The sequence below is a fragment of the Perissodus microlepis genome, chromosome 11 (assembly GCF_051167445.1).
Source record: "Perissodus microlepis isolate ML-2025 ecotype Zambia chromosome 11, ASM5116744v1, whole genome shotgun sequence".
Classification (NCBI taxonomy): domain Eukaryota; kingdom Metazoa; phylum Chordata; class Actinopteri; order Cichliformes; family Cichlidae; genus Perissodus; species Perissodus microlepis.
This window is the reverse complement of record NC_140471.1, coordinates 33510683-33525364: the sequence shown is the minus strand read 5'-3', so window position 1 is coordinate 33525364 and position 14682 is coordinate 33510683. Positions and strand designations below refer to the sequence as shown.

At 39.7% G+C, this 14682-nt stretch overlaps 1 protein-coding gene across 1 annotated transcript in view; it reads right to left on the bottom strand.

Annotated features, from left to right (window-relative positions):
- The window catches only part of rftn1b (raftlin, lipid raft linker 1b), a 121775-nt gene that overhangs the window by 39730 nt on the left and 67363 nt on the right, over positions 1-14682 (bottom strand). Inside the window, exon 5 of the mRNA XM_084944295.1 lies at positions 7590-8052. Coding sequence (XP_084800421.1) covers positions 7590-8052 — 463 coding nt within the window. The remainder of the gene's footprint in view (positions 1-7589; positions 8053-14682) is intronic.

Genomic DNA, 14682 nt, shown 5'->3' with positions numbered 1-14682 from the left:
GCGCTACTTTTGTTTCAACAAGCCAAGATTATGACCGTAAGCAACAACAAAACTGGAGTGCACATAAAAGTTAAAGTTAAAGTTACATTCATTTTGTGGTGGTCAAGAAGATTTTAAGAATCTGATACATAACTTGTGTGAAAATAGTATTTTTCAGGAAAATGTGCATGTTTCTTTCTGCATTGTTTTGTGTTAGATTTGGGTTGTCTTGCGACCCGGTGTGTAGAATAAATCTGTATGCAAAACACTGTGGTAAAAAATGTAAACATTACCATATCTGGAACAAAGGCTCCACCTGACAGGTGCGAAATAGACGAGAAATGAGAAAGTAATACAAGCAGAGATTTATGATGCCCCAAGCTGGACTCACAAATACGCTGGAAATCTTTTCCAAGGATGTTGCTTCTCCAAAAACAAACGTGAGTTGAATCAAAAGCATTTTAAAGCTACAATTTATCCTCCTCTTCTTTTTAATGTTTTCCAAAAGTGATGTAACTCTGCTGATGCAGAACTTAAAAGGGAGCGTTTCATTGTAACCAAGTTAATTCATAGTATAACCTTGAATAATGCATTAAAAGCGCTGCAGCTAGCTGTTGTTTACATCAAGCAGAAATATGCATAATGCAGTGGGCCTCCGGAGAGAGAAACAGGCTTGGAAATTTGCCCACAGTACGTATGTCACTGCTCCTTGCTCATATCATACTAAATCAAAGTGTAAAGAGCCTTATTTGTTGTGATGTGTGTGAGTGAAATATTTGCTCTGCTTAGCTTTGAAAAAAACACAGAACATGAGATGTGAGCGGGGGTTCGAATCGGGCCGAAAGCATTTCAAATCTAGCCTGGTAACATTTTCCCCTTTCTTTCCAATGCAAATATCACGCTGTCATTCCCCAAGTGAACCAGATGGGTGAGCAGAATGTGCGGCAGTGCCACCCACCCAGCCACACACGCACTTGGGGTGGGATGATGGCGGTAGGGGGGAGTCATGGCTCAGTTGCTTTGGTTCTTCTGTCTGTCCATCCGTCCAACAGACACCCAGGAAGAATGAATAATTTATAACCATTTCTTGTCTGGCTCCTCTGACTGATCTGACAGCTGGCCACCAAATTCTCTAAATCTTGTCGTTTGTCACTCCTGAGAAAAGTCAAATCAGCAGCAGTGCACTCACACACCCTCCCCTCAAGTTACCCGTGCTACAACGAGGGCAATATGGCAAAGAAATCTTGGACAACATGTGACCACAAAGTGACTTCCCATTCAGCACACCTCTGATTTGCCAAAACAACACAATTTCTTAGTGTGAATGGTTTTGTGGAGGGCTGCATGGGATTAACTGCTTTACAGTTTATGTGCACGAGCCTGAGATGGTGCATCACTGTAGTTTGACCCATCAATTCTTTCTGTATCTCTGTGAGCTTCAGGCAGGCCATGAAGATTTGAAAAATTGAATGAATGAAAAATTCTGTCATATAACTTAGTGATTTAAAATCGCTTTGGGTTACTGCTCTAAATTTTTGTAACCGCAGCATAATTAGATAACTAACATTAAAACCATATTCAACACAGATTACTTCATTTCTGTTGATGGCAGTGTTGTAGAAAGTAGTTACATGTGTCATTTATAACGGCTTGACATAATATAAGAGCCAGTAGCAAGAAACATGCCATATGGCCTCTGTCTGTCTCACAGTATTAGTCATTTTCTGTGTAATAACTGTTTTTTTTTTAATGCATTATAGTTTATTACTGTCTAAGTATGCTACAATTATGGCTTCAAGGCTACCATAATTCAGGCAGAACGGTAGGGACCTCATTTTCTGAGCCTCTAAGAGTCTTTTTAAGCAGTGCTCTATTCAGTGGAAATACACAAAAACCACACAGAATTAAGAGCCTTGCCTATTTAGCAGAACACGGCAGGGAATAATGTACCAGAATATAACATAAGAACACTGACTTCAGATGTCCATCATGGTGGATAACAGTAGCTCAAACTGGAATCAAGGCTTTCATCTGGGATTCTTGAGTTTTTCAGAAACAATTATGTGGAGACACGTGGCAGTTACACCCATGACAAAGCATTCAAAGCATCATTGTTGCATGAGGCTTTTACTTTTAGTTATAGTTAGTTATATTGCTACAGTGTATCATAAAGATTGTGAATATGGCTGATTTTTGGACCAGCCGGATTGCACTAGGCAAATTTTATTTTAAATGCCAGGAAAACCAAGGAGTTGGTGGTGGATTTCCAGAGACGCAGACCCACCACACTGACACCGGTGAACATCCAGGGAGTGGACATTGAGATAGTGGACTCAACACAGATGCTCTTTACAGGAAGGGTCACAGCAGACTCTACCTGCTGAGGCGGCTCAGGTCATTTGGAGTCCAGGGAGCGCTTTTAAAGACCTTCTATGACTCTGTGGTGGCATCTGTCATTTTTTACAGTGTTGTATGTTGGAGCAGCAGTTTATTCATACATAATGGACCTTCCATGTGTATGGACATGTGCAGGTATATATGTCTGTATATGTAGACATATGTATATTTAGTGTGTACATGTGTGTGTGTACATGTCTATAAATAGGAATAGTAGTGGTACAATAGCTATATCAAGCTATATAGTTTATGTCTTCCATATTTCCAACTATATCCATAATCACATACTGTGTATGCTACCATTGTATATAGTGTATTATCTTACTTTTTTTCATTGATTGTACTTATTGTATTTTTGTATTTCCTTCTGATATCTGTACCTGAGCTGAGGTGACGCAAAAATTTCCCCGTTGTGGGATCAATAAAGTCTTATCTTATCTTATCTTATCGGCAGCTGAGAGGAAGAGGTTGGATAAACTCATTAGGAAGGCCAGCTCTGTTCTGGGATGCACCCTGGACCCAGTGCATAGTGGTGGGAGACAGAAGGACTCTGGCCAAAATAACATCTCTGGTGGACAGAGTCTCCCACCCCATGCATGTAAATGTTGCTGAACTGCAGAGCTGCTTCAGTGACAGACTGCTGCATCCTCGATGCATGAAGGAGCGTTTCCGCAGGTCCTTCCTCCCTGCAGCTGTCAGACTGTACAATCAAAACTGCTCCCAACAAACATAGATGTTTACATCTGTGCTGTAACTTGGCACTATTTTATCAACCGATTCACACTATAACCAGGGTTTTCCTCTTATCTGTATTTAATTTTATTTAATTTAATAACGGTACAGTACTCTGTTTTTGGTAACCATTGTCCTTCATGTAAATATGTAAAATTGTGTATGTTTCTGTTCTGTGTCTTGTGTACTGTTTGTTTGTATGTGTGTCTTTCTTGCTGCTGTTACACCCAAATTTCCCCTTGTGGGACAATTAAAGGATTATTCTATTCTATTCTATTCTATAATCATTTACTTGCTTTTGTGGTAGTTACATTGACATACCAGTTACACGACAAGGAAAATGATACACTACATGCACACACACACTTTGTAATCCTCCTTGTGTAAACTGCATGGGAGCAGTTACTTTCTGAAGGAAGAACACAAGGTTAAGCAATCTTTCAAGAAACTAACCAACATCAATCTCTAAAACACATCTCCTGCCAAGTTCCTCCTGAAGCCAGCAGGACCGAGCACTTGTGCTCAGTGGCCTGTAAATGACACACAATAAAAAACAATAGCAGGACTATCATTTGCTTTTTGGATTCAGGCCGAGAACAAGACTGTAAAGCCAGAAAAGTCACCTTATGGGCAAATAAATGCACCTAGTCCATAATTTTTCTTAATGTTTCAGATACATCCTGTGTCACTTTTTTCTGCTGCTGGGCAGTAAAAATTTAATTAATCCCCTAATAAACGATCTCTGAAACACACAGATACAGAGAGCATGACTAAGTCCTTTGAACCTAATCACATGAACGCATTACATCAACAGGCAACAACTAGGCCTTTCAGAATAAAGTTTGTGCAGCTAACTCGACTGTTTTTGTTGCAGCTGACGGGGCCAGCTAACAAGAAAACAAGCGCATGAATGTGGTTGGGAGTTTGAAAGCATGCTGCTTCAAAGGCTCATCTCATGGCAGCTCTACTGTTCAAATAACGAGGTCGGTGGCAGCGGCACTGGCGTGATCTTAGCAGCGCAGCTTTCCAACTCTGCATGTCATCATTAAATCTGAAAAGCTGGACACTGATCCCATCAGAGCAGAGATAATGCTGATCTCAGTGATGAAAACCGAGCAGCTGAAAGACTCCTTCTGTACGCATTATGAAGATTTGAGACTTGTATGTGTCAGAATTAGAATTTCATGTACACATTTGTAGTTTTATTTAACTTAAGATATCTCAGGCATTTAAACAGCTGACAGCAGATTCCACCGATCAGGGTAAATTTCAGTTAAAAAAATGGCATCCATGTGTTGCTCTCCTATTTTATCTAAAACACAATCACTGTCAGTTTTACAGCATTTAGAGGTATTGTCTTTTTTACAACCAGAAAAGTCAGTGGGGGAAGGACAATTATAGGGCAATTATACTCCAGTGTTGATGTGAATATGGACAGCTACAATTTCTAATCAGTTTGACGTCTGCTTGAAGGACTAATGCACATTTGTTGCCCTGGGAGTTTTGCTTTTATAGATGAGGGAAACTGGAGAGTACACAGATGTTAGCACTGAGCTTTTTGTTCACCCTCTATAACATCGAAATTTATATCACTCAGACCCCAGCAGACCTGCATCTACTTGCAGATTGCGTTAAGTGCTTTCAAATGCCCAAACATAAACATATCGTACTTTATTGACCAGGATTAATTAGTGCAGGAAATGATAACTTAAAAAAAATAACTGTTGAATTCAAAAGTTACTTTCACAAGCCACAGTTGTCATTCAGCTGTTGCCATCATGATACGCTTTCCATTTGCTCTTCCACTAAACCATTTCAGTCTTCAAACTTACAGGCTCAGTTTCTATCCAGAGCTTTGGTCTGAGGGAGGGTGTTCCTCTTTCAATCATAATCCACAGACGTTTGCCATCTTCACTGCCAACACTTGCACAGCGTTCACCCCGAGATCTGAGGATTAGCATGGACAAGCCAGCAGAAGCAGAGACTCTTGGGCCTCCTCAGCAGGCTGGGCATTAGTAAAGAGCGACAAGGGAGCTTGGCAGGCTCCCCTAACACCCCGGCTGGCTGCTACGCCGGCGCTGCTGGCGTTGCCGCAGAGATTCAGGGCGATGGAGGTGGGGGATAGAGAGAGCTGTGAAGCTGAGGGAGGTAGAGGACGAGGCAGTGGGGGATTATCTCACTGCAAAATGCACTACATGGAGGCCCAGATGGACCAGTGGGCTGTGGTTTGCTGCGATGCCAAGTGTGTGTTACCGCAAACACATATAGATAAAAATACATGCAGACAAAAGCAAAATCTTCCATATCAATGAGTGCATTTATTATTCAACACCTCTTATTAGGTGCTTTGAACCTAAACATGCTGCATACTGAAATGCAGTATATGCATTAACACTCCCACTGGGACGTGTGTCTAATGCACAGTTTGCACATTGCGCCGACACATATCACAAATAGGTTCTGTGGAAGGATGAGAGACTGTAGGGGGTGATAGCGGTGGGTGTCTCCATCTGTTAATCTGAAATGCTCAAATAAAGCCGAAACTATAAATGTCTGTGCTGATTTCAACATACAGGAAAGGGGGAGCTCATAGGTGTAGCTGTGCTTTGCTCACTTTCTGGAACGACATCAGTCGAGTCATGAAATGTGCACCTCCCAGAACTTCAGAACTCCACTTCATCGGTTAAGTATGAGTGTGAATTCGTAAATAAGATGACTCCTTTTTGTGTAACAGATAGAGAGGATTGCATCCCAAGGCAGCACACTGTTGTGTAACATTGAGGCAATCACAAGAAATGACACCTCCGCAGTTGCCAAGTGTTTCAGGAGGGATGTACGACACAGTGCTATTCTTCAGTTAAACAGCCAAAAGGTAGATAAAATCAAAACATGAAGCCATACAGACATGTAGACAGATAATAGCCTAAGATTGGAAACTGTGTGACAAAAGAAGCTTCGGTTTAGTCGGTCCCAGAGACAGCAGGATTTAGCCCGTAACTAATGTGGCAGAGCTGGTTATCGATTATAGTTTGATTAAAGGAGATCTATTATGCTTTCATGTGTTTTCTGTCATTTACATACTGTTACAGTGGTGGATGCTCATATTAAACAAGATCAAAGACGCTGTCCAGAGGAAGGCTGGCTTAAAGAGAGTGGTAAGGGAACTTAAATGGCTTGTTTCAGAGAGAGGATGAGCCATTTACTCAAGTGACTTTACATTTTGAGTGTCTTCAATTGTCAATAAGAATGTGTTTTTAATCACTTGTCTAGTTAAATGCTTAAAACAAAAAACTAGAGAATTTGAATCGAGGACAACAATAATGTAGATTATTTTGAAACGTTAATCATGCACAGCTACTCTAGTAAATTCCCAAGTATATAGGGCCAGAAATTAGGAGTGAACAGGAATAAACACGAACCCGCAAAGTGCGTGTTTTTAGACAATTACTGGGAAGTGATAAATGCTTCAATATCATTCATCCAGCATTTGCAATATGAAATGAGTCATAGTGAAGTAGCCTGGGTTACATCAACATAGTAGCAGCTACGGCGTTTCACAGTTTGAAGTTTTGACCTTTAATTATCTTAATTATCATTCCCTCATTAGGCTTTTCTGTGTAATTTGTAGGGATAGCTGTGCGGTGGGTCTCGTGTCATTTGGACTTAAGAGTCTTGTCAAGTGTGAAAGCTTTGTGAAGTTTTGAAATTTTGACCTTTAATTATTGTTCCCCCAGTGGACCAATTAGTCCTATTTAGTTAAAGGGGTCTATTCACACAAATAACAAAACTGTTTATTTATTCAACTGACTAAAATGATGTGCAGCTGTGCTGAAGCTTTTTGTTTTATATGCCAGGACTTTGTGAGTATTACATTTTTAAAAATGCCTATCACCTCTTTTTAGAAAAGATAGTTGTATCCTCATTACTCAAGAAAACTCTTGAAACTTTATGTGTGATTTTTGGATATAAAGTTGTTATTACAGATATATTTTGTTTAAAACAGGGCTACTGATTTGCCGGTAACATTTTTGTGAGCCAGTCGCCTCTGTAGTGTGTTAATCTGAGTTGTGTCAGTGCTGTTGTGCTTGAAGATAACATGTTGACCTCCTGATGGAGGAGAACCTTTAGAACTGGTTCTAATCAATAGGTCTTTTGTGTTCTCCTTGATGATTGAGTGCAGTGATGCTACTTCCATAAAGTGGTACTCATGTGTCCCTGCTTTCCCAAAGTGTTCTCATCATGTAGTGATATGTATTGCCAGTTTGTCAAAACCAACTCACTACTTGAAAAAAACAGACTATCTTTGAATCTCTGTGGAAAAATAAAAAAAAGGTTTCAGGTCTTATCATCACATTTCTGCACTCTTTCCCCAGATTCATTTATTTTTCACAGCTCTGAAGTCCTCATTTACATGATTTTTCCTTAACACATCTTTTCCCTCTTAGCTTCAGCGCATGACGGTAACCATGGAGAACACTTACCGTCACCTCTCCGCAGCCGGTATCTTGGCCTCTCCTTTGTGTCCGTGCTGCTGTCTTTGTTATTATTATGAGATGCTGAATCCTCCTCTGTCAGTGCCTCACTTTGTTCTGACACAGGAGATGCTGCAGGTGAGACCTCCTCCACCCCTGGCCCTGATTCATTCCCAGTGTTCTCACTTTGATTCTTCTCCCCACTTGGTTCTTCTTCCCCAGCCTTGCCAGAGGCTTCGTCATTCCCTTCCTTCTCCACCACATCAGCTCCAGCTTGAGGTTCTGCATGATTGGTGGGGCTTGAGGGGTTTGAGGGGCTACAGCTTCCCAGGGAGTCAAGCACAGAGCAGGGGCTGGAGTGCAGAGACAGAGAGGGGGTGTCGGGTTCTCTGATCCTGGTACACGGGGCTCCGTATGGTTCCTGGACAAATCCTACAAACATCACCCCTTGGTCAGCGGCATCCTGTATCTGCTGTTGGGAGCAAGGACAATGAAGAAAAAATATTAAAAGCCAGAATGATGACAACAAATGATTTACAGTGCCTTATTTTTGGTTAAATTCAAGTAAAAACAATCAGTGATTTGACAGAAAATAAATCAGATGCTGATTTATATCAGTATTATTAAGGCAACAACATGTAATCATAATAAAACATTATCTTTTTGAGGTTCTGGAACCCTGGTGGTACCAAATCTGACGTTATCTCTGTATTTGTGATCACAGGACATAATTTTTGGTTACATCTCATCACAGAAACTGTTTTATCAGACTTTTATTTTTAGTTATGACTCGAAATGAAACCTTGAAAAATGACCATTGCTGCCAGAGGCTAAGTCAGCAGGCTAATTATTCTAATGTTTAACATGCAAGATGAAGATGTCCACTCGTAATTTTATTGATATTTTGGAAGCTACAACATGAGTCAGCTGATCAATTAAGTTATCTGCAGACTAATTAGTGGCAAAAATAGTTGTTTTAGCCTTTGAAATGTCTTGAACAGTATCCAGTGATCAGGATCCAGATTAAGAACAAGGAGACCCCCAAACAAATCTTTCCCAAGAGAGCTGAAACTAAACTTCAGGAGTTGGTTTGAAATCAGATGACTTGAATTGATAGTTTTTTTCTTTCCACGGCTTCATGGAGTTGTTTGCATCTGTTAAATTTTTATTTTTCCTTTTCCTTCACTTCTCTTCATTCCTTTCCGGCAGCTTCTCCAATCACAGTTTTGATTAGATTGGAACAGCCACAACCCTGTACTCAGACCTGGGCCACATCCCAGATTCAGCGCTCTATTGTTTTCTCTGTCTTGTTGTTGTCTGGCCTTTTATGTCAATATTGGGGTTCTGCTACAGAGCGAGATTGAAACGTTAACTGTCAGGGAATGTTAATGATGCCATTCTCCATTTCTGCCCCGGTCCACCAACCAACCCCCTCTCCAAGCCAAGGCGGCACCCGTCTCTATCTCGAGTAACATTGAGGGAAGAAAATAAAAATCAAATTGCAGGTTATTCACTATGAAATTAAATTGGAAAACAGTCACATTGTTTCCAGCCATATTGTTTAATATCAGCTGAATGCTCTCTGTGTGCTTCCACATCATATTCCCCATACCAATATGTTGAAATGGAATTGCTGAGATAAAAAGGAGCAACTGGTGTATCTCATTTAATGGTAATGCAGGCAGTCAAAGAGAGAAATGAATGGCTCTGACTGTATAATGTTGGTGCAGTTGATAGAACAGTAGATTCAAACAGCAGGCTGTAATGATTGAATTTATTTTTGGTGCCATTATTATTGTTATCATCATCATTTCATTAAACCCCTTGCTTGACAATGTAGAACCATTCAGATTAGATTTCTTTCTCAAGAGACATCTTGACAATAGACCACCAGCATCGGGACTTTTGTTAAGACTGCAGATAACCACAAAGATAAATGACAAAATGAGAGTCACTAACAGTGCGTTTACACAACAACAGCAGAGCCAAAGCAATGCATGCACAAATAATGTCAAAAAGAGTGAAAAAAGAGTAGTTTCCATTCACTAGAAAATCAAAACTGCAAACATTTGCTTGCATTGCATCCTTATATCAATTATTTGTCTTTTTCCCTCCTTTGTGTTGCAGTCCAGCTGCTCTTTATTTCTGCTCCTCATGTGCATATACAATCTTTGTCTTTTTCTAACAACACAAGTGCTTTGAACACAAATGTTAATCTGTACAAAGCCATGCTACCACTTCTTTTAAGGTGTATACAGTGTTGCTGGGGTTAGCACCAAATCACAACAGCAGTCACCTCAGGACAATTTATATTGTGAGGTAAAGACCCTACAGTAAGACAACATACCACAAATACTGATTTGATCTCGGGGATTTTTTTTTTTAGCTTTTGGCTCCTGTTTGGTTTCACTATTATTCCAAGTGTACCGCGAGTCTTTGGTTCCTTGCTCTATTTTGATTGTTCTCATCATTAGTTTCAGTTTTTGTGTTTCCTTGTGTCATCGCTTTTGTTTGTCTTACATTTTATTTCCTCCTGATTGTTTTGATTGTCTGCACCTGAGTCTTATTTCTCTCACCTGTCTCTTGTCTATTAAGTCCTCTGTGTATCGACTTGCCCCTATATTGCTGTGCTTTTATGTTTCTCTGTGTGCTCTATGATCTCTTGTGGGTTTGGGGTATTTTGTTAGTTTATCATTCTGTTTACAGTTTGAATAAATGCTTCATTTTTGTTTGAATGCCTTCAGTGTCCTGTGCTGCACATTCTGACACAATAAAAAAAAACCTGACAATGTAAACAGATGCAAAGTCAGAAGATCACAGGTTACATCTCATCATTTGAAATACTTAAACAAACAAACAAACAAACAAAAAAACAGTCAACCTCACATTATTACTAGAGAATTACTCAGTTCATTAGGGTGTAGGTCTAACACTGTTTCCCTAGAGCCAAACAAATGATACACCAGCCAACTGAGCAGAAAAGCTTAACAGGAGCCTGTCACGTTCCTGGGTCTTTTGACCCAGTGTTTTGAGCTCTAGTTCATTTTTGATGTTTATGGTTTATGTTTAAGTTCTTTAGGTCAGCGAAGTTCTTTTGGTTATTAGATTCCTCTTGTATTTTCTTCCCCTGTATTTAAGTTTCCCTCACCTTTTGTCTGTGAGGCTGTTTTGACTGTGTTTCTTATGTTATCAAGTTTGTATTGTCATGTCTGCGTCGCATGTTTCCTGTTTTATTTTGAAGGTCTGTGTCCTATGTCAGTGTAGTCAGCTTTGCTTCCTTTGTCTCGTTATGTCAGACTAGTGTCAGCTGTTTCCTCATGTGTTTCCACTTCCCCTAATCACCCTTGTGTGTTTTTAGTCTGTGTGTTCTGGTCATTCTTTGTCCGGTCGTCAGTTGTTCACGCCAAGGTTTCCATGTCATGTTTCCAAGTTTCATGTCTAGGTTTTTCTTGTTGTTTATTTAGCTCTCCCAGTTTAGGTTGATGTTAGTTTACTTCAGTTTGCCTTGCCCTTCCTTTGTACCTTTTTTACCAGCCTTATTAAACGGCTCAAGCTTTGGTCCAAGTTCCTTCGTGTCTGCATTTTGGGTCCACTCTTCACAATTAATACAGTCTGCCACCGCCAGACTGACAGAGCCTTAAAGGAGAGTCTGGATGATCCAGCGGCCCCTAGGACCGTGCATTAAAGCTTTAGTGAAAGAGAACTAAACTAAACTTTCTCTATACCTAACCATAACCTAATTGTAACCCTGACACTAAAACCACATTTTGAGCCTCAAAAATGCCTTTAAATGCCTTCAAATTTGTGAGGACCGGTGTGTGTGTCCTCACAAGTGACTGTTGGTTCTCACAAGCATAGTAGAATGCAGATTTCAGTCCTCACAAAGATAGCTAGGCAGGCACACACACACACACACACACACACACACACACACACACACACACACACACACACACACACACACTATACTAGTATGTTTCTTTTCTTTCCTACACAGCAGAAATGAAAGTGTTCACTGGCAAGAAAATGTAAACAAAAAAGAATTCACAAAGAAAATACAACTATTTACATGGTGACAGCTTTGTACACTATTTTCAATGTTTTGAGCAGCTTAATAATAACTTGGAATGATTTTAATAAATAAACTAACATTATTCTTGCTTTCTTAATGTGTTTGAGATCATCAGCTGTGCTGTATTGAAGTTATGTTAACTACAGCAGCAATCCAGTAACAATGGAAAGAACTTGGATGAGTAGAGAAACAACAGTGCATCATTAGTTTATGACATGAGGGTCAGTCCAGCGAGTTACCAGCATCACAAATTGCCAATTAACAGTGTCTCAGATTAGAGTCAATGCTTCATAAGTTCAAGCAGGAGGAACTCATCATCAGCACCAGCTGCTGGGAGGAGTCTGTGTGAATCAGGCCTTTAAGGTTCAACTGCTTCAAAGGAGCCACTACTGAGGAAGACCTAAATGCACCTTAAGGCTCTATAAGAGATGTTTAACTGAGAAGGACGGTGATGGGCTGCTTCATCAGATGTTCTGACGTTACCCAACTTCAGCGCAGCTTCAACTGTTCTGGCATGAGATGAACTAAAGAGTGGAGAAAGTTTGGAAACTCTTTTAAAACTGTTGAAAAAACTCCAGGTGAGCCTAAAGTGTTCAAAGTCATTGAAATGGTTTCTTTGGAGAATCTATTTTGACACCTTTCTGCAGCTTCCACAAACCTATTTGTATCTTCAGCAATGATCCACAATGCAAAATGTGATGAAAACCCCTTAAAATGTCTCCCAACTTTTGACTGTTACCGTATGTTTATATGTTAATAATGGTGAAAATGTGTTTCTGTCAAAAACTGTCCAGTCTTCAAGTGTTAGTTTTTCTTTGTTTAGAAAACAAATGAGCTTTAACGTTTAACAGTTATTGAGCATAATTATGAATAGTTACTTTGTAATTAGACTTTACATTTACTTAAACACAGAGAAAGCAATTTGACAGCTTAAACCTAAAAACTGTACCTTAATGCCTGTGTGTAAATGTCTTTGTTTTACTCAGTTTCAGGGCATTTCATAAGAAAACTGAACTTATTGGAATAGCACTGTCTACTAATGAGAGTAGTTTGATTTTTTTAGATAAAAAAAGAAGTGGTTTGAGAGTTACTGCAACTACAAGACTGCTTGTTTGGCCACATCAAAGAAGGGTTAATGCTATTTCTGAAAATGAGAACAATTGCTAATTCAGGAGTCATGTCTTGCATATACTGCTGGGGATAAAAGAGTAAATGGAGAATAAAATTAAAAATCAGCATTCCTCTGAACTTCTCATTTTAAATGAACACAGAAGTCACTCTGGCCCAGATGGAGCCACCTCAGGTCAAGAAAATGAGGAATTGAGGTCGAAATCACATCATTTCTCTTCATTAGAGAAATGATGCTGAGCACAAACTTGATGAAAAAATATTCAGGAAGTAGCTTCCCTGATACTGCCACCAGAATATCAACAGCCTGTAGTGAAAATCCCATTTCAATTTTGACTTGAGACCACATTTTCTATTTCCCCCGTAAGTTATTAAAGTGGCACCAGGAGGAGGTGTCTGAAGGTCAAGATGAAAACCCCGGAGAGAGAGATAGAGAGCGCAGACAGAGTGAGGGTAGAAATGACAGAGGCTAAAGGGATAATGACAGAGACTGAGACAGAACGGAAGAAAAAGGACTGAATATGAAAGTTAAAAAAAGGAGACGAAGAAAGGAAAATGGAGGCAGCAATAGAATCCAAGAGAGTATCTCAAGAAAACTGCCCCCTTGCTTCTTTCTCTACCACTCATCCATGTCCACTCTCCTTTTAATAGATTTGTAGCATGGCCTCCTGCTCCTACTTCAGCAGGCGTGTAGCCGCTCGGTAGATTAAAATGATAACCAACAGTAATGAGGTCCTACAGGACTGCAGTTGCATGACTAATCGAAGGGCAAAATGCAGAAAAGGTTCAGAAGCGGGGCTCAAAAGGCCGGCATCGGGCTGGTAATATATAGATTAGGCAGGAGAGTTGAATCATGATGACGCAGCATTACCAGCCTGCAAAAGAGGAGGGTGTGTCGTATATATCATCTGAAGTGCCATTTCAAGCAGGCTTTCAGCAGCAATGTATTCACAACAGTGACATATGATACACAGCCAATTCATTATTAAATCAGTGATTTCAAATCTCTGGCTCCTGTTTGCTGCTTTCATCTTCTCTATGGAAAATACATCTATGCAAGCTGCTTGGTTTGCTAATTAACATTAGACGTGAACCATGAGGGAAGCACGGCTTTTATCACAGATTGATATGTGCAGCTTCACTGAGACACGGGGGCAATATTCTGTATTTTAAAGTTATCGTAACATTTATTCTGCTTCATATCTCAACATGATGACCAGCAGAGGATTATCAATACCACAAATCATAAACACCAAAACCCACTGAAGTGCTAGCTTGTTTGCAACTAGCTCGTGGACAAGCTAGCAGCTACAGAACCAATCAGAGAATCAGTGGAGAGCAAAAGACAACTGTAAATAGAGCGGATTTTTGACTAAGATTCAAAGAATGAGACCACAGTTTGATACCAAGTTCTCATTAAAAAAAACATCACGTTCACTAAATAAATAAATGAATAAAAAGAACTTTTTATGTACAACTCTGGTTCTAATAATTTGGGTTTACTCCTTTATTACTGTAAGAAAATAATTTATGAGACAGCAGGTGTTTACGCCCGGTGTCACATAAAATTATACCAGAATATTTCAATGAAATTTCTGATGACAATTTCATTTCATTGATGCTTACTGACAGCAGCTTTTCTAAGTGTAAGTAAATAAAGAGTATTTTCCATCCTTATTTTCCACTGAACTCAGTGGAAATGACGCTCTTTCAAGTTTGAAGTGTGAAACTATTGAAACAAGGTGGCAGCAGCAGCAGCTTTAGAGTGCAACAGTGACACAGCGTAAGTCAAACGTAAGCACAAATGTATTTGAAGTCATTTTAAGTATAAAATAACTCATTAACATTTTAGTTTAACAGAAACTAAACTAAGAGAACCTTGTAACTAATCAGGAGCTGCAC